General features: G+C 35.8%; 1 protein-coding gene across 1 annotated transcript in view; it reads left to right on the top strand.

The window, feature by feature from the left end:
* ARHGAP32 (Rho GTPase activating protein 32) overlaps nucleotides 1–20481 on the top strand; it is a 350041-nt gene that overhangs the window by 318121 nt on the left and 11439 nt on the right. The window contains exons 13-18 of the mRNA XM_063094353.1: nucleotides 8906–9008; nucleotides 10644–10788; nucleotides 11313–11395; nucleotides 18159–18266; nucleotides 18551–18696; nucleotides 19301–19496. Of these exons, the coding sequence (XP_062950423.1) occupies nucleotides 8906–9008; nucleotides 10644–10788; nucleotides 11313–11395; nucleotides 18159–18266; nucleotides 18551–18696; nucleotides 19301–19496 (781 nt within the window). The remainder of the gene's footprint in view (nucleotides 1–8905; nucleotides 9009–10643; nucleotides 10789–11312; nucleotides 11396–18158; nucleotides 18267–18550; nucleotides 18697–19300; nucleotides 19497–20481) is intronic.

Raw genomic sequence — 20481 nt, 5'->3', positions numbered from 1 at the left:
ACGTTTCTAGTTATTATTGATATATAGGGACTTGTTATGGCCATTTTTTAAATCTTTTCTCTAGTCATTTTGTATATTCTCTTTTCTTTTTTTCTGGTTACTGTCTTCCTTTGTGGTTGGGTGGTTTTCTCTAGCGATATACTTTGATTTCTCACAACTTGTTTTTAAAATGTCTCATACATTTTTGTGTTGTGGTTATGAGGCTTACAAAAAGCATGTTATAGTTATAACAGATTATTTTAGACTTGTAATAACTTAACTTTGATATCTAGGAAAAAAAGAAAACAGAGCCAACTCTATGTTCTGGCATCATTTCCTCCCTACTTTTTGACATTTTGTTATTTCAAGTTACATCTTTTTATATTGTCTTTCTCTTGTATGGTTGTATTTGCTGTTGTCTTGTTAAGTTTGTCCTTTGGTCTTCATACTAAAGATATAAGTAGTTGTTTATTACTCTTGCAACATTGGAGTGTTCTGAAGTTGTCTGTGAACTTACTTTACTAATGAGTTATGTACCTTCAAATGTTTTCTTGCTGCTTATTAGTGTTGTCTTCCTTCAGATTGAAGAACTTCCTGTAGCATTTCTTGTAAGGCAGATCTAGAGTTGATAAATTCCCTTAGCTTTTGTTTGTCTGGGAGAGACTTTATTTTGCCTTTATTTTTGAATGTTAGATTTTTGCATACAAAGTTCTTAGCTGATAGTCTTTTTTCCTTCAGCACTTTTGAATATATCATCCTGTTTTCTTCTGGCTTATAGGGTTTCTATTGGGAAATCCACTAAGAGATGTATTGGTGCTTCATTGAATTTTATGTGTTTCTTTTCTCTTGATGCTTTCCGTATTCTTTCTTTGTCTTTGGTTTTTAATAATTTGATTATGATGTGCCTTTGGGTCTTTGGATTGAATTTGATTGATGACATGTGAGCTTTCTATACCTGGATGCTGTTATCTTTCTCCATACTTGGGAAGTTTTCAGTCATTATTTCTTTGAATATTCTTTCTAGGTCTCTTTCTTTTTCCTCTCCTTTGGGTATGCCAATTAGGCAAAGGTTATTTTGCTTGAGGGAATCCCATAATTGCTATATTTCTGTTTCATTTTTTCTTATTCTTTTTTCTTTTTGTTCCTCTGATTGGATAATTTCATGTATTTTTGTCTTCAAGTTCACTGATTCTTTCCTCTGTTTGATCAAGTCTTTTGTTGGACTTTCTGTTAAGTTTTTCAGTCAGATAATATATTCTTTATTTCAAGAACTTCTATTTTGTTGTTTTTAATTGATTCTCTTTGTCAATTTTCTCATTCTGCTCCTGACTTTTTTCCAGATATCATTTAATTTTCTATCTGTGTTTTCTTGTGATGCCCTGAACATCCTTAGGAGCATTATTCTGAATTCTCTTTCAGACATTTCATAAATCTGCTTTTCTTCTGGATCCATTGCTGGTGCTTTGTTTTCTTTGGTGTGGTTATATTTCTCTACTTTTCTTGATCTTTGTGTCTTTATGTTGGTGCCTGGGGATTTGAGGCTGCTGTCTGTTCCAGGTTTTCTTGGTGTTCTTTGGTAGCATTAGACCTTTACTGGTAATATCAGAGCTTTGTCTCTGGTCAGTGTTTTTTTTCCATTCTATGGTAGCTTATTAGCTTATTAAACTTTGCACTGGAACTAATTTGCTGTCCTGCTGTTAATTTCCAAACTGAAGGAACTTCCTTTGGGAACCAGAACTTGAGCTTTGGGCTTGAGCTAAATTGCTGCTTTGCTGCTGATTCTCGGAGAAGTCTTTTTGTGTGAATCAGATTTTAATTGTTGGCCTTTTATTCACTTCTGGGTTTTGTAAGGTCATGGTGGAGAACTGAACTGTGTGGAAATTCCGGCTTGGGACTGAGTCTTCCCAGAAAACTGCACTCCCTGTGGTTCTCTTGCCCTGATGGGTATCCAATGAGTGGCACCCATTCTGATCAAAAGTTAGATAAGCTGCCCATGCTTTGCCCTGATGTTCCCCTGGTGGGCCTGCCTACCCCCTCCCACCATACACTCCAAACTCTTCCCATTCGGCAGCCTGTGCACAAGCCCCTCATGATGGTGCACTGACTTCTGGGTGACTCTTTCCTTTGGTCTTCTACAGTCCTTTGCTCTTATGTGGGTCTAGGGAAATCCTGCCAGTGTTCTTACTGACCTAGGAGCTGGTATGGTGCACTCTGAAGCCCTCTTCTTCCCTGTATACTCTAAGCAGCTTCACACAGTGGGTGCCACTGTGGCTTTGCCTTCTCTTACTACTCCGTGTGCTATGCCTGCTGCCAGCCTGGCACCATGCCAGCTCAGTAGCAGCCAGAGCTCAGTAGGGTCGGAGTGAGTGGTCCCTTTTCCTTCTTGCCATGTCCTTTCACACCTTCATGAACTTCACAGGTCTCTCTTCCTCTTCCCCTGAGTGCCAGCAGTCCCAGGATGGCAGTCTTTGCTTTGTAGTAGTTATAAATTGATGGTGTTGAGGGGAGCAATACTGGGGATCATCTGTTCCACCATTTTGATGATGTCACTTCCTGTATTATCTTTCAACTGTATTTTTCCATGAACTTTTTAAAGTACCCTCATATTCTAGTTGGCATATTAAAATAATTTTATGTTTCATCAGGGAAAAAATGAAGAACAAATATTCATATGATGGACATTCATTTAAATATCTAAATGGAGACTAAATTAGCCAGAAAAGGGAAACCTTCTAAGTTTAACTAAAATTTTGATTAGGAAAGAAAATGAATGTTTAATATCAAAATGATTTATTAGTTTGTCTTTGAGTTAATAAATGTGTGAGAAATTAAAGATTTTGAAACTTCATATATATTGTATATGAATTGTAACTGTGTGACTACAGTTACACCATATGTATATATGTATTTACACACATACACAGAGAGACATGTTAGTGAAAAAAGAAACCAGATCTTTTATCTTTTAATCTTCAGACACTGTTCTTCAAAATTAATGGTTATGCTATTCTCTTTCATTTTGCCACCTATTTTTGTTAAATGTCTCATTTGTCTCTCTTAAAATTACAAGTATTAGTTATGTAATTTTATTTATTAAGCCTCATTATATGGTTGTTTTGTAGACATTCAGTCCTTTTCCTTAGGGAACGTGAAATGTAAAGAAACAATTTGGACGTTTTACATGAAGTGTTATGTCTATAGAGGCTTGGTCATATTACCAGGGAAAGACCTCTAATTCTCTATATTTTCAAAGTTTTTCTATTTGTTTGGGAGAATATAAGTAGATATTGATCAAATACCACATGGATATAAGAGACCAGTGAAAGTTATCTGTACTTTTTTTATAGATGGTAGCTTATTTTTGTGAAAATTATATAATGTATGCTAGGAGAGCCTGAAATAAGGAAATAAAATCCTGTGCACTGAAGGGTTTTCTTCTGAGGCAAACTTTTCGTCTACTTGAGTGAGAGCATGTTAATTTGTAGTATACATAACGAGAAGCATCTTTTTATTTATTTACTTATTTACTTATTAGCATGTTCATTATTACAAATCATGATTTTCCTTTTTTGTTTTAAGTTTATTAATATTACTGGGTTTTTTTTTTTTACATTCTATGATGTTGCGGAGCAGTTGTGGGGGAGAGGGAGAAGGGAAAGGTGAAGAAAATAGGGAGGAAGGAGGAGGGGCAAGATTGAGGCCTGTGGCACCCCACTCATTCTTGCATGGGAGACCAGGGGGCTTCCAGAAGTGGCTTGGTCCTTGCTGGGCTGGGTGCAGATGTCAGAGGGGTGTGGCTGAAGCCCCCACTCCCCTACCATCCCAGCTCGAGAGCCTGGGGTGCTTACTGCAGCAGCCCAGTGGTCATCACTGGGCTGGTTGTGGGTGTCGGGGCATGGCTGAGGCCCTTGGACCCCCACCACCCTGGCTCGGGAGAGCCCGGGGTGCTTCCTGTGGTGGCTTGGTGGTCGTCGCTGGGCTGCTTGTGGGCATTGGGGGTGTGTGGCTGAGGCTCTTGGTCCCCCACTCTCACCACTCTGGTTCACGTGAGCCCAGGGCACTTCCTGCTGCAGCTCGGTGGTTGTCACTGGGCGGGTTGCAGGTGTCAAGGGGAGGGCATGGCCAAAGCCTGAGGCCCAAGGCCCTCCACTACCCTGGCTTGGGAGAGCCCATGACACTTCATGTGGTGGCTTGGTGGTCATTTCTGGGCTACTTGCGGGTGTTGGGGTGCCATGGCCAAGGCCCTCAGGCCTCCCACCTTCGGGACTGGTTGTGGGTGTTGGGGGGCATGGCTGAGGCCCCCAGCCCTCCCTCCTCTCTGGCTTGGTAACCCAGGGGACTTCCAGTCCTCCTAGTTTTATAGGTGTTCTTTGGTGTTGAGAGACCTTTACTAGTTAATGTGAAACTTTGTCTCTGGTCTTCGGGTATTTTGTTTTTTCTTTAAGTTCTGTGTTGGATTATTTACTGTTCCTACCACTTAAACTCTGTACTGGAACTAATTTGTTGTCTATTGCTTACTTCCAGAATAGGGGAACTTCATGTGGGGACCAGTACTTGAGCTCCATGATTGAGCTAAATTGTTGCTTTGCTGCTGATTCCCTGGGGAAGGCTTTTTGTGCAGCTGAGATTTTAATGGTTGACTTTATAGGTGCTTCTGGGTCTCTTGAGATCTGGTACACGTGGGTTGTATAGAAACTCTGGTCTGGGCCTGAGTCCTTTCAGCAAACTGTACCCCCTTCTATATTCCTGACGAGTCTCCACTGAGTGGTCCTATGCTGATTGTGGGGGCAGATCAGCTGTCCTTGCTGTGCCCCAGTGTTCTACCAGTGGGCCTATCTCCCTTACTGCCCATGCTCCAAACACTTCCCATGGGGATGGGCCATATGCCAGTCCCTTGTGGTGACTCACCAGCCTCTGAGTGGCTCCTTTTTTTCAGTTGTTGTGGCTCCTCACTCCTATGTGGGTCCATAGGAAGCATACTAGTCGTCTTGCTGGCCTGGGGGCCACCAAGGCCCTCTTCTCCCCTGCAGCCTCCAACAACTCCCATCTGGAGGGCACAGCAAGGGCTTTTGCCAACTCCTGCTCCGTGCACTCACCAGCTCCAGCCTGGAAGCGGCCAGGGCTCAAAACAGTCATAGCAGTTCTTTCTTTCTCTCATCGTGGCTTCTCCTGCCTTCATGAACTCCGTAGGTCTCTCCTCCTCTTCCCCTGAGCTCTTACGGCCCCAGCTTAGCTGTTGTTGCTTTTTAATTGTTGTAAATTGGTTGATATGTGGGAGAGAGTGATTCTAGGGACCATCTGTTCTGCCATCTTGACCAGAAGCCTCCATGGTTTTTCTTTATACCCTTTACTTGACCTATCTCTCCCCAAAACCCCTCCCTCGCTTCCGCCCATCTCTAGTAACCTTAGGTTTGTTCTCTCCTTCTGAAAGTTCAACAAATTGTTATGGCCTTTTCTTCCTTCCTCCCTTCCTCCTTTCCTCCCTCCTTCCCAGTTATAAGTGACAACATGTGGTGTTTCTCTTTCCTTGCCTGGCTTACTTCACTTAACATAATCTTCTTTAGACTCATCTGTGTTGCTGCAAATGGCAGAATTTCATTCTTTTTTTATGTCTGAGTAGTATTCCACTGTGTACCATATTTTCCTTATTCAGTCATCTAGTGAAGGACAGACACTAAGGTTGATTCCGTATTTTGGCTATTGCAAATAGAGCTGCAATGAACATGGGAGTGCAGGTGTCCCTTTGACATGATGATTTCCATTCTTTTGGATATATACTCAGTAGCAGAATTGCTGGATCATATGGTAGTTCTATTTGTAGTTGTTTGAGGAACTTCCGTACTGTTTTCTATAGTGGCTATGCTAATTTACAGTCCCACCAACAGCATAGAAGAATACCTCTTTCCCCACATCCTCAACAGCATTTGTTATTCAGTCTTTTTAAATGGCCAGTCTAATTGGGGTAAGATGATATTTCAGTGTGGTTTTGATTTGCATTTCTATGATGACTAGTGATGCTGAGCATTTTTTCATGTACCTGTTGGCCATTTGTATGTCTTCCTTTGAAAAATGTCTGCTCATCTACTTTTCCCATCTTTTAATTGGATTATTTGTTTTTTTACTGTACAGTTGTTTGAGTTCTGTGTATATTCTGGATATTAATCCCTTATCAGATGTATAGTTGGCAAATATTTTCTCCTGTTCTGTAGATTGTCTTTCTGCTTTGTTGATTGTTTCATTTGCTGTGCAGAAGCTTTTCAGTTTGATATAATCCCATTTGTTTGTTTTTTCTTTTGATGCTTGTGCTTTTGGGTCTTATTCATAAAGTCTTTCCCTAGTCCTACTTCTTGGAGTGTTTCCCCTATGTTTTCCTTTAGTAATTTTATGGTTTTGGGGCTTATATTCAGGTCTTTAATCCTTTTTGAGTTGATTTTGGTATATGATGAGAGGTACAGGTCCAGCTTCATTCTTCTGCATATGGATGTCCAATTTTCCCAGCACCATTTATTGAAGAGGTAATCTTTTCCCCAATGTATGTTCTTGTTGCCTTTGTCAAAGATAAATGATTGTAAGTATGTGGGTTGATTCCCGGATTTTCTGTTCTGTTCCAATTGTCCAAGTATCTGTTTTTATGCCATTACCATGCTGTTTTGGTTACAATAGCTTTGGGGTATAATTTAAAATTGGATAGTGTTATGCCTCCAGCTTTATTTTCTTTTTGCTCAGGGTTGCTTTGACTATTCTGGTTCTTTTGTTATTCCATATGAATGTTAGGATTGCTTTTTCTATTTCATTGGTATTTTGATGGGGATTGCATTGAATCTGTAGATTGCTTTGGGTAGAATGGACATTTTCACGATCTTAACCTTTCCATCCAGGAGCATGGTATGTCTTTCCACCTTTTTGTATCCTCTTTAATTTCTTTCAGTAGTGTTTTGTAGTTCTTATTGTAGAGATTTTTCACCTCTTTGGTTAAATTGATTTCTAAGTATTTAATTTTTTTGGTGACTATTGTAAGTGGGCTTGCTTTCTTGATTTCTTTTGTGCTAGTTCATTACTGGAGTATAAAAATGCTGCTGATTTGTAGCTCCAAGATTTTTTTGGTTGAGTCTTTAGGTTTTTCTACATATAAGATCATGTCATCTGCAAATAGGGACAATTTGACTTCATCCTTTCCAATCTGGATGCCCTTTATTTCTTTCTCCTGCCTGATTGCTCTGGCTAGTACTTCCAATATTATGTTAAATAGGAGTGGTGAGAGTGGACAACCTTGTCTTTTTCCTGTTCTTAAAGGAAAAGCTCTATTCAGGATGATATTGGTGATTGGTTTGTCATAAATGGCTTTTATTGTGTTGAGATAATTTCCTTTGATTACCTAATTTGCTGAGAATCTTTATCAGAAAGGGATATTGAATTTTGTTGGATGCTTTTTCTGCATCTATTGAGATAATTATATGTTTTTTTGTCCTTGGTTTTGTTGATGTGGTGCGTCACATTTATTGACTTGAGTATGTTGGACCAACCTTATATCCCTGGTGTGAATCCCACTTGATTATGTTGTATAATTCTTTTGATGTGTTGTTGTATTCTGGTTACTAATATTTTGTTGAGGATTTTTGCATCTATATTCATCAAGGATATTGGCCTGTAAATGGGAGTAACGATAGTACTTCCCCCATAGGATTTCTGTGAGAAATATAGTGTCCATTGTAAAGCACATAGCTTGGCGTATATTATGTCCTCAGTACTATCAGTTGCTGTTTTTGTTTTTCTTTAAATCAAAGATAAGGAGGTTAAGTTTTAATTGTAAGTTATAGAAGCTGACAGAAACTAAAAGGTGGACTGCAGGAAGGACAGCAAAAGGCAGGAAAACCAAGGAAAAGTCTGTTACAGAAAGGAATGACTGTTATATAGTGTAAGTGAAATACATTAGCTAAGATTATCTTATTAAAATAGCTCATATGTTTCATTTGCTACTCTGAATGTCTCATCCCAAGTATATAGTAGTTCTTTACATACCAAACAATGATCTTTCAGGCATTCCTTTTCAGGAATTTTAACTTAACACTATCAAGTGACCATAGTTGCCTCAGTCTATAAACTCATCAATCTTCATTGCAAAACAAATTTCAGTTACTATAAATTTTTGAATGGTTATAAAAATTTTCTATCATATGCTTTAAAAGTTCTGTTGCATACCATGGGCCCCAGAATAGCTGTCCATTTGTTTGTGTTGACTGAGATAAACAGAGACAATACTCTTCTTTTTTCCCTAGTTATTCTTAGAGTGCCCTTTAGCTGATAATATTAAGTCTAAACATCAGGAAATTTAATGTAAAAATGAGAAGGAAATTAAAAAATTTTGTCTATGTGAAATTGCTTTGACCTTTGTGTTATGTTAGTGTTTTGTTTATTGAATAAAATTAGAATTAGTAACTATGAAAAGATAAAAGAAACTTTTTTAGAAGTGAAACACTACTGCACTTACAAGTAGTTGTTGGGACAAGTATTTAACGTTATACATTGATTTGTTATTTATGAAATTCAGCTGAATAGCTGTATTTTTTTTTTCATCTGGCGTGGTGTTCGGACTAAACAGTTCACTTTATTGTTGTAACATGATCTAAATGAGTCTACTGCAGAAGATCTTGAGAGACTATCCTAATAATGTATGAGCTTTTTCACTTACCTAAATGTCATGAGATAGAGCCACTCTTGACTATTCAGAAACTAATTATCTAGTTTATATATGAAATTAAATAAATATGCTGTTGCCATTTTTTGTAGTAGATTAATTCCTGCCCCTTTTAACTTTAATTTATACATTTTATTTTGCTTATGAAAACTAAGATGTTCTTACTGTTTAGCAACTTTGGTTTCATTGAATACTACTTATTTAACCTATGTGTTTAATAATTCTCTTTAGTACCCCAGGTTCTTCAAAGCTGCACAGCATTCATTGAGAGATATGGCATTGTGGATGGAATATATCGTCTCTCTGGCGTTGCTTCCAATATCCAGAGACTGCGGTAAAACCTTATACGGCATTTCTTTTTCATTTCTGTTTAATCATTAAAATGAAATTATTTCAAAATTGAGTCACTTATGTTGATAACCACAATTTTTAGTGAAGTAGTTCAGATAAAGTAGGAAATAATATCCATATTATTCTCTGTGTGTATTTTTCTCTTTTTTTTATTTGCATTTGTTTAATGAGTATATCTACACACACATAGACTGTATATTTTTCTAAATGGCACTTCTTTTTTTTTTTTTTTTTTGTCTTTTTTGTGACTGGCTGGACCGCGCTCAGCCAGTGAGCACACCGGCCATTCCTATATAGGATCAGAACCCGTGGCGGGTGCGTCGCCGCGCTCCCAGCGCCGCACTCTCTCGAGTGCGCCACAGGCTCAGCCCTAAATGGCACTTCTTCATATGCAGTATCAGTGAACCATGTGCCTTAACTTCTTCAGTACTTTTATTTTGTCTCTTTATCATGTTTGAAGATTTTAATAAATTGAATCTGAATCCATGAGAGATGAAATTTCCATTATAATAGAATTATTCTTTAGTTCTTAATTAAAATTCATGGGAACGAGGCCTTTTCTAATCTCCTTTGACCCTAATTCTGTAGTATATGCTCAAGTATGCATGTGTTACATAGTGCACACCCTCCCCAATATCTTCTCTGAGATAAAAATAGTGGTATCCTCTGTACCAGCAATAGAAATTTTATTTTTGCTTAATTTCTTGGATTCTAGTCTATTCTTGATATCCTGTTTTCCTTTTTTATTTCACTGTGGGTGCATGGGCATGGTAACTGCCACTATTCTATAGGGATTTTAATATTTCAATTAGCCATAGAACTCTCCTCTATTTTCAGGAATACATGTTTGAAAACATGTATTGGTTCTTGTACTAAATTGGTACAAAATTGGTTCTTGTACTAAAATAGTTTCAATCTTTAGTTTCAGACACAGTAAATTTCATATTCAGATTGTCCACACACATCAATCCTCTAGGTAGATGATAAGGGGTCTCAGGCCTGTGGATTAATATTAATTAACCCCCTGGAGAGTGAGTGTAATCTGCCTTAGTATTCTGAGCACAACTTTTATTTCGTTCTCTATAATGCTACAGATTTTACTGTCTTTGAAATTTGGTGTTAGCTAGAAATTTCTTTGTATTGTTTCTGGCTTTTTTATCTCACTTCAGTAAAGTGTTCCTATGTTATATAACTTGTATTTGATGATTTCTGTACATAGTTGTTCACGGACCAGTTGCCACTCAACCCTAGTTTCTGGAATTGCCAAAATATTGGATATTCAATCCATTAGAAATTAGGAGTCCTGTTTTCAAATCAATCCATTAGAAATTAGGAGTCCTGTTTTCAAATCGATGTGCTATAAGAGCTATTCATTCGTATTTAGGTTGTTGTCCATATTAATATTAAACCTATGCCCTTAATTTCCACATAGAAAGATACCTGTCTTATAAGGCATCCAATCATTGCTGAAGTCCAAATATAACTTACATGAAATATAATTGAAGAAAACAGCAACTCACTGAGGTAGAGGTGACCACTTTGGGCCTTTGCTTTCTGTTTTTGTCATGTATTTGCTTTCCTTCAGTAAAATAATTTTGTCCTCTTTTGTCTGTATTAGCCATGAATTTGACTCTGAGCATGTCCCCGACCTGACAAAAGAACCATATGTTCAAGACATCCATTCTGTGGGTTCCCTCTGTAAGCTGTACTTCCGAGAGCTTCCAAACCCTCTGCTCACCTACCAGCTGTATGAGAAATTTTCTGTGAGTGCACATCACTTTTGAATCAAGTTCTTTGTGGAACTTTGCTGTGATTTTGTTCAAAACATGTGAAGATTGGTTTGGTCACATGTAAGAAATGCAAAGATACTTCAAAAAGTTTGTGGAAAAATGGAATTAAAAGATAATGTGTATCTCATTAACTTTTTGAAGTACTGTCACAGTTCTGTGACTAAAATGGCTCTTTAGAAAAACAATCACTGCTCCTCATTTGCAGTCACTGCTGTTTTTCACATTGTCATTCTTTCAGTTTTTGACTTGGAGCCACTAATGTTAAAGCCCTTAATATTGGTTACCATCAAGCTTCTTTAAAATTATATTTGAGTAGATTTGATGTTCCCATTGTGAGAAAACAAAGTTTACTTCCTTCATACTGTGTTGTGTTTCCTTGTCATTTAGCATCAAAGAATAAAGTGAGTTAATCTCTGAGTGAAACTGAGTTGTAAGTGAAGAACTTTCATTTTTACCAACAAAGTCTATGAGTTTATTTTCCATTATGACTGTTACAGGATGCTGTTTCAGCAGCAACAGATGAAGAAAGGCTTATAAAAATTCATGATGTCATCCAGCAGCTCCCTCCACCACACTACAGGTAAACACCAGCCAGAGGTAGAAGTCAGTTGATGTGTAAAAGTGGTTTTTTCCTTTGGGTTTCTAACTATTTAAACTTCCTTAGAGTTCTAATTAATTAAACTTTCATTTTTCCATAATGAATTTGATTTGTATACATACAAATATGTACATTTGTATTTGTTTATTTGTCTTTATATCCCCAGGACCTGGCAAAGTACTTAGCATCCAGTAGGTACTTAATAAATGTTGAAGAAATGAATGAATGAACATGTGAATGGCTGAGTAAACCTGGGCTTTTTGGTTTGTTTGGTTTTTTAGGTTTTGTTGTTTTTTGGTTTTGTTTTTGTTGCTACTTCTTAAAACCCAACTTGATTTGTTCATTAGTTTGGACTCTCAGAAATATTTTTGTTTATGTCTGAGAAGACCAGAATAAAATTGAGTATGACTTTGCCATTTAATGACAGAAAGAAAACAGTAAAAATTGTGGATTACAGTATGCAAAAAGGAAAAGATATACTTTTAAAATTAATTACCAAGAAATTAAATTCAGCAGATGTTCTAGTAATACACAAATTAATTTAGTGTTAATTTTTTTCAAAATGACATTGCTTATATATTTTTTTAAAAAATCAGCACAATGTTCAGCACTAAATCCACACTAACATTCTTAACCAGTTGTTCTTAACTAAAAATCAGCACATATTTTTTAGTCAGCACTAGAGATATAAATGCATGCTAATCATGAACCAGAAGGTAACTTAGCATAGACCTCATTGTCCCATTAATATAGCCTTAATGTGGTGAAATTAAAGAGGTCTAAGGACCCACTGAAGAGGGAAAATGAAAAACTCAAAAGACTGTTAAAGAGCTTTTATGAGGTAAGCTCAAGGAAATTAAGGTACTTAGCCCTAAAAAGGGAGGCTGAGGAGACAAATCTGGTCAATCCACAGTTACGTGAAGAATATCTTTAAGGGAGAAGAGGTCTTTTTATTATCTCATCAGGAGAAGAAACCTCATTGCAATATAAAGAATATTGACTTTGATAGATAAACCTGAGTTTGAATTTCAGAATCTATCACTTACTGCCTGTGTGACCTCCCTATGAGTCTTCATATGTGTGAACAGAATACTAATAATACACTCTTAAGAGAATTTTTAAAATGATAAAATGTGTGAATGAGCCTGACCCTTACTCTTTTTTTTTTAAATCATAGCAAGACATGATTATATTTAAGCCAAGGCCCTTGAGTAATTCTCTAGATTAAAAAAAAAATCAACATAAATATGTACATAGTTTTAAAAAGTCAAATGGTATGCAAAGCTGACAGTGAGAAATAGCAGTTGCCTGCTCCACACCTTTCCAGTTCCAATTTCTCTTTCCCAGAAGTCATCACTCTCAACTCTCTTCTGGAGCTGACTCTCCTATTTCAAAATCACATGCTTATATTGCTACTTCATAATTTTCCATTTCTAGATATTATTTTTTGCTTTTACAGTAAATGCAGATTTAGTTCTCTTATAGCCTCCTCCCATCAATAAGACACAAACATGCACTCTCTCTTCACTAATTTCCATAGTCCAGCTGCATCAGCATTTGGACTTAAATCAGCACTCAGTGTCTACAGTGTAATAACTGTGTAATTATTACTCACAACTGCACCTAACATACACTAGAATTATATTTCCTCTCTGGCATAACCTTTTGTGTCTTCTGCGGAGTAATCGCCCATTTTTTGCTTTCTAAGTTTCTGTTTGTCACTAGTTTATCTCCCAAACTCTCTAACAGAACTATAAATGTTCTCTCAGTGCATTCACACATATGTGTCAAGTGATGTTTTATTTATTTCCTTCCTGAAAACATCCTTCTAGGGCCTTCTGTCCCCCTGCTTCAGTCCAGGCTGATTGTTCTCTAGACCTACAATGAAGCTGTCAACCCCAGCCCTTTACCTTCACCCTGGAAATTCCCTTCACCTCCTTCATGAGTTAGATCCCTTCTTTTCTGGATCTGTTGATGTCATCTTCCCATGTTTGCTCCCTGCTTTTGTAGTATGCATCTTTGGTATCTTCCTGAGAAAAGGCGTATGGTAGGTAAATTTTTTGAGACCTTGATAACTGAAAATAGTCTTATTCTGTTTTTGCATTTGGTTGATAATTAGCTACACAAATGTTGCATGTTAAGTTTTTTCCCATAATTTTGATGGTATTGCACCATTGTTTTCTACCACAAAGTGCTGCAGCAAAATCTGATACTAGTGTGCCATTTTTTTATATGACCTGTTTTGTTTTGTTTTTATCCTTTCTGGAGGCTTTCAAGTTTAGAACACACCTGTGGTCAGTTTTCACATTGACATATCTTGGTATGGGTTTTTTTCATTCTTCAGTTTGGGTACTTGATATGGGCATTGTCTATCCCCAAACTTATGTTCTTCAGTTCTGGAATATTTTCTTGTATTATTTCTTTGATGATTGTCATCGCAGTTTAAACTCCATCTTTTATTCTCTTCCTAGAATTATTTTAACTCTTGAACCAACCCTTTTATTTTCTCAGCTTTTTTCCACCTATGGATTTCTCAACATTTTTCCATCTATGGATTTCTTCCAATCCTTCTGTTGATTTAAAAAAAAAAAATTATTACCAACACAAATTCTCTTTCTCTCTCCCTTGAATGTTCTACCTTATAGCATCCTATTCTTACCTCATGGATATAATCTCTTCTCTCTCTGAAACTATTATTAGTAATTATAGGTTTTGTTTTGCTTAAAATTTTTCTCTACTCATCACAGTGTTTGTTTTTTCCTCATTTAGCAGCTTCTTTTTGGCAGCTCACCTTTATCAAGACTTTGCAAAGCATTCAGCTGAGGTTTCATAGAAACAAGCAAACAGATTTTAAAAATCATATTTTTAAAATGTTGATAACATTTAATTAAATTTTAAATTAAAATAATCTTGTGTAAATAGTCATGGAAACACAATTAACTTTGCATAAGATTGTAATTCAAATGGTATTAGCCAAAATGTTCAGGGATACTACATAGAAACCTTTTAGTCATAAAAACCTACTGTGCCCAGGACACCAATCAGTATATTTTTCAGAGGGAATTGAGAGTAATGGTTAACCTTGTGAGTGAATTAAAAGAACAACAGTAAGAAGAGACTCAAATTATATATATACATATATCATTTATATATATAATACATAAATGTACATATTTCCTTTCTCTATTATGTATTTAATAGAATTCTTACTATATATTATATTTTTCTCATATGGTAAATAAAGTATGTATGTATCCTGGTTGACCCTTGAACAACGTGTAGGGGTTGGAGCAGTCCTCCATGCAGTCAAAAATTTGTGTATAACTTTCCCCACATAGTTACTTAAGTGGTCAAGTGACTTACATAGTTAAGTACTTAAGGAGTTGGCCCTGTGGACCACCCCCCACCTCATAAGGAAAGTCAGCTCTCCATTTATGTGGGTTCCGAGTCTGTGAATACTGTATTTTCTATCTATGAATGTGGAACCCTAGTATAAGGGTCAACTGTATTTTTATATAAATAAACCTTCCACTATATGTTTTATCTATATCTCTTGCTCTGTATTTTGTCTGTTTATATATTTATCCTTGTATTAGTCCATTTCTGTTACTTATAAATACCTGAAACTGGGTGATTTATAAAGAAAAAAAAATTTCTTGCTTACAGTTTCGAAGGCTGGGAAGTCCACAGTTCAGGGAACACATCTGGTGAGGGTCTTGGTAGTGGCAACAGTGACACAGGGGTCTCATATGGCAGAAAATGGTAGAGCAGAGAGAGACTAACCTCTCAGGTGCTCTTCTTTTAAAGCCCTCAGAACTATGCCCCCGAGCACCATTATTAATCCATTCACTACTGCAGGGTCCTATAATCTAATCACCTCTTCAAGGCTCTTCAATTACCATAATAGGATTTCCTACCCTCAACTGTTACAGTGAGAATTAAGCTTCTAATATATGAACTTTGAGGGACACAATTCAGTCAGTCCACAGCAATTCTCTACTGTGTAGTACATTTATATTTCCTACTATATATAATATCTATCTATATATTACATGCATTATAATGTAGGGACTCTGGAGCCAAACTGACTGTAGTACCTATATGACCTTGTGACCTTGGGCAAGTTACTTTGCCTCTCTGGGCTCAGTTTTCATCATTAGTAAAATAGAGAAAATAATAGTACTTTCCTCATAAAGTTGCTGTGAATATTAAAGATAAAGCACTTAGAATAAGCCCTGTTAAATAATAAGTGCTATTATATGAGTTTACTATTATTATCATAGATATTATTTCCTATTATATATATCCATGTATTTGCTATGTGTTAAATCCAGATATACACACGTTTATGTTCGTGTGTGTATGTGTGTGTGTATATATATATCCTCTACTGTATCTATATTGATAGGTTATAGCTTTTCTACTATATTATGTTTATATACTCTGCTATAATTATATTTATATTCCCCCACCATAGCATATATTCTGTATACTATAAAAAAATATAGATATTTCTCATATAATAAATATATATTTCCCCTGCTAGTTACTTATATATAGCTTCCTTGTTATCTATCAAATCTTCCCTGTTGAACACTATATATCTTTCCTGCTATATATATATATATTTATATATATTATAAATATATATAATATATATTTTTATATATATTATATTGCCTATTCATTGTGTAACCTCTGTAGAAAATAAACTCCTTGAGCCATGAATTCTAATTTATCACTATATTCCCAGAATAGAGCCTTGTACATAGTAGATGTTCAATAATATATATTTCATGTATGTTTTATATATTTTGTACACTATGTATTTTATAACTTCATTATATATATGTGCATGTACTATTTATATCCTAATAGTATCCTCTATACATCTCCTAATATACATCAGACCTACCATACCTACCATGTATGCCCTACCTGAATTAATTACATATATTGCCTACTATATACATATTTCCTACTCTATAATATGTATAATTCCTTGTTATATATCTCCTGCTATGTAATATGTGTAATTCCAGCTTCTATGTGACTTGTCTGTGTAACTCCTACTTATATCTCTTTTGATCCAGACTTTTCATTTAAGATTTTAAGATTCACGTTTTCTAATTCCTTAAATGTTCTTGAAAAAATGTGTTTTTTTCCTATAGTATTCTCTCATGTGGATAACCCATGTGTTATTTTACCTTTCATTCCTAATTTGTATATTTAATCTACATATATGGTGCTGTGGCCTTTTTGTTTTTTTCCTTCCAACTTTGAATGTTACTCTGAAGAGCACTTTTTACATGGAATCTACCTTTTTTTTTCTTTTTTTAGAATAAAGACCTGGCAGTGGAATTCTGGAAATCAAAAGATACTAACATTTTTATTCTCACTATACAACATGCCTGAATCATGTTCCAGGAAGGCTTATGCAGTTTGCACTCTCAACTGCTGAGTATGAAAGTGCCGGCTTCATGGAGTCCTGACTAAGATTCTACTTTAACTTTTATAACATCTTTATAATTAGATAGGTGAACAAAATAAACACCTTTGGTTGTTTTATTTGCATTTCTTGTAAAATACATTTCTGAAGGCCTTCAATCTTTCCCTTTCTTTACCCTCCCCACCACCACCAATAATAAAATTTTACATTGTTTTTCTAAGCACATTTTTCAAACTTTCCACCTCTACATATTTCTCAGGCCAGCCTCATTTCTGTCTTTCCCTCCTTATTTAACTATGTATAGGAGGGACAGAGAATTGACGTTTTCACTGTAGAGCAGCTATAATAGATACTATTGAGTGAGCAGGCACTTTGGAGCCACACTGACCTTGATTTGAAACCCAGCACCACTACTGCTTGTCTGTGCAACTTCCAGCAAACCTTGATATTCTCCTTCATACAAAGGGGAATGGTAGTACTGTGCTTGTTATTGTGAGAATTAAATGCAACTCCTTGGAAAAGGATCTTCAACAATGCCTTGTCTACCTGTTATCTTCTTTTCCTTTCAAATTCATGTTAGGCCCATCTGAATCTTTGTGGCTCATATGTAGACCACAATTTAACTATCATTATTGTTTCAAATATTAGAGCCTTATATTTCTTTCTTCCATTTGATGTCTTTAATAGTTTTAATCTCTGTACAGTTAGACAGGGACACTTTGAGATGTGATAACTGATAGGTAGGTAATATTCTGTGTGTGTGTGTGTGTGTGTGTCTGGTTTGACTTACATTTAAGCTGATTATGTTTTCCTTCTAAAAATATTCTGCCCTATTGTTAAATCTCAGTAATATGGAATTGTTTAAATAAAGCAAATTTTAATTGTACAAGATAAACCAGAATATAGGATCTAAAGTAGGCTCTTTCTTACAAAAGCACATGATTTGCTCAAATATTCTCTCCTTGAAGCCTATTGGGATTTTTCTTTTACCTGTTTGTAGGTTTGTTAAACATTGCTGTTTGTTTCATAGAAAACATGTTTAAATTTCCTGTTAGTGTGTCTGCTGCAAGTAGAATAATGTAACTTCAAAGTATCATTTAGTTCAGAAATCAGTTTTTGTGGATTATTTATGTCTAACAATATTTAAACTTAATAGGCAGCAAAAAAATTTTGGGGTTTGTATGGCCTCTTTTTCCATTTTGCTATTGAAAACTTATGAATTAATTAGTGGGCATTTATGTTCCACTTTGCTACACAATGTTTCTTTTTGATAATATGTTGTTTTTCATTTTTCAGAACACTGGAGTTCCTGATGAGACACTTGTCTCTTCTAGCTGACTATTGTTCCATCACAAATATGCATGCAAAAAACCTAGCAATTGTTTGGGCTCCAAACCTGCTAAGGTAATTTGCATTTTACTTATGATCTTTAGTAGAACTATTTATCTTAAATAAACTTCTAATCCGTCAGTGTTCCTTAAGGAAAATTTTAAAAAGTAAAACAAATCTGTTTTTTTAATTAGCATGTCCCTAAAACAGGCAACTGAGGCTTAGCTACAGGACTGTAAAAGTATGATTTCTTTGTCTGGCTTGTCTGTGATTTACACGTTAAAAAAGAAAGAAAGAAAGAAAAAGCCCTTTAAGACTGCTACCCTTGCAACTCTCTTTTGGTAACGTTTATCTTACAGATCAAAACAGATAGAATCTGCCTGTTTCAGTGGAACAGCAGCTTTCATGGAAGTGCGAATTCAGTCTGTAGTTGTTGAGTTCATCCTCAATCATGTAGATGTGCTCTTCAGTGGCAAAATCAGCACTGTCATGCAGGAAGGGGCAGGTATGGTTCAAACGATTTTGTTTACTACAAGGAACAATGTATCTAAACTTCTAGAAGAATGCAAACTATTCATTTCTTACCCCAATTTAAAAAATATATCATCCGTAGAAGGTAGCTTAATTTATGTCTGTTTTTCCAAAAGTACAATTGGACATACAAAAGTTAAATTTTGTATGTACACAGACAATGCTACATATTAGACCTATTGTGATCTAAGTTCATGACACCTATTATTGATGTATATAAAGGTATAATATGGAGCAGAAGAAGAAAATTCCTTCCAAAACTAAAAATACCTGAGTGATTGCCTTTCCTGGTGTCTTTTAACTAGTTAAAATAGTTAAAATGAAAATAGTTAAATTGTTAAAAAATTTTAAAATACATATGTGCATCTATATGCACACATATTTACATATATGCCACCATTAACAACCTAGTATATCACCTATTCCTCACTTAATATAAAGCACTATGATTTTTGCCATTTAAAAAACTTGAAGAAAATTTGAAACAATACAGATAGGTAGATAGATGGACAAATGGATAAACAGATTGATGCATACTCGTACGTACTTGACTCTCTTCATTTCTTTTCTTTTCGAAGCTTCTCTGTCAAGACCTAAGTCCCTGCTGGTGTCCTCTCCATCCACCAAGCTGCTGACATTGGAGGAAGCCCAGGCACGAACACAAGCTCAGGTCACTTCTCCAATAGTGGCTGAAAATAAATATATTGAAGTAGGAGAAGGACCTGCGGCACTTCAGGGGAAATTTCATACCATAATTGAGTTTCCACTTGAAAGGTAAAATTCATTAAATTCTATTAAAAATATGATTTTCATAGCTGTGTGTGTATTATTTTCTTTTGATTTGCTTTTAACTTCATGTTTTAGTATTACTATATTAAATTCTGGGCCAATCCCAGAAAAACATGTTTGTTTAACGCTTCACAGGGAATAATACAAATGATTCTTGCAAAGCATTACAACATTATGTAATTTTAAAAAGGAAGAAAGTCAATTATACAGGGAAAATTGTTAGGGAAAATGTTACACTTTCACTATATAGGGTTGATTTTTCTCTTTGAGATGTGCTATTTGGGAATTTATTTTAAATATGAGCTATGTCGGAACAGCTTATTCAAAAAGTAATGAATGGACAATGACTTGTTTGACATTGGTTCCACATTACAGTTGGAATGGATCAGGGGCTCTCAAAGTGTGGTCTCCCAACCAGCAGCATGAGCATTACCTGATAATTGTTAGAAATGCAAATCCTCCAGCCCCATCCCAGAGCCACTGAATCCGAAACTCTAGGGGTGGGACCCAGCAGTCTTTCATCAAGCTTTCCAGGCAATTCTGATGTGTGCAGAACTTGAGAACCACTGCTGTTTGTTCTTACAGTGTCCCTTTCAGCTCTGAAAATCTGTTTCTCTAAAGAAATGATAGCATGGTTTCCGTATCTTCTTTGCTAGGTTATAGTAGGAAGACTAATGTATGTAAAAGTTATTTTTGATGTCTATGCTACTCCTTTGGCTATTACACATGAATGTAAGGATTTCAGTTCTCTGGATTGGGTAGTACTAATAAAACTTTAGAATTTGTTCTTTCCTTATTTTAGTATATTCCTCTAACTTCCTTTCACTTTCTGTGACTAAAAACATCCTCTCAGCAAAAAGTGGGAGCATACTTTTTTACTTTGTCATTCTGAGTTTGTTTTAGCATCTTGGTTTTATATTTTAGCTCCATAATTTATTCAAAAATTTCTTTATAGAGTAGGGGTTAAGAA

Source organism: Cynocephalus volans, chromosome 4, assembly GCF_027409185.1.
Source record: "Cynocephalus volans isolate mCynVol1 chromosome 4, mCynVol1.pri, whole genome shotgun sequence".
Classification (NCBI taxonomy): domain Eukaryota; kingdom Metazoa; phylum Chordata; class Mammalia; order Dermoptera; family Cynocephalidae; genus Cynocephalus; species Cynocephalus volans.
Note: the sequence above shows the minus strand (reverse complement) of the source record. Positions and strands in the feature narration are given on the sequence as shown.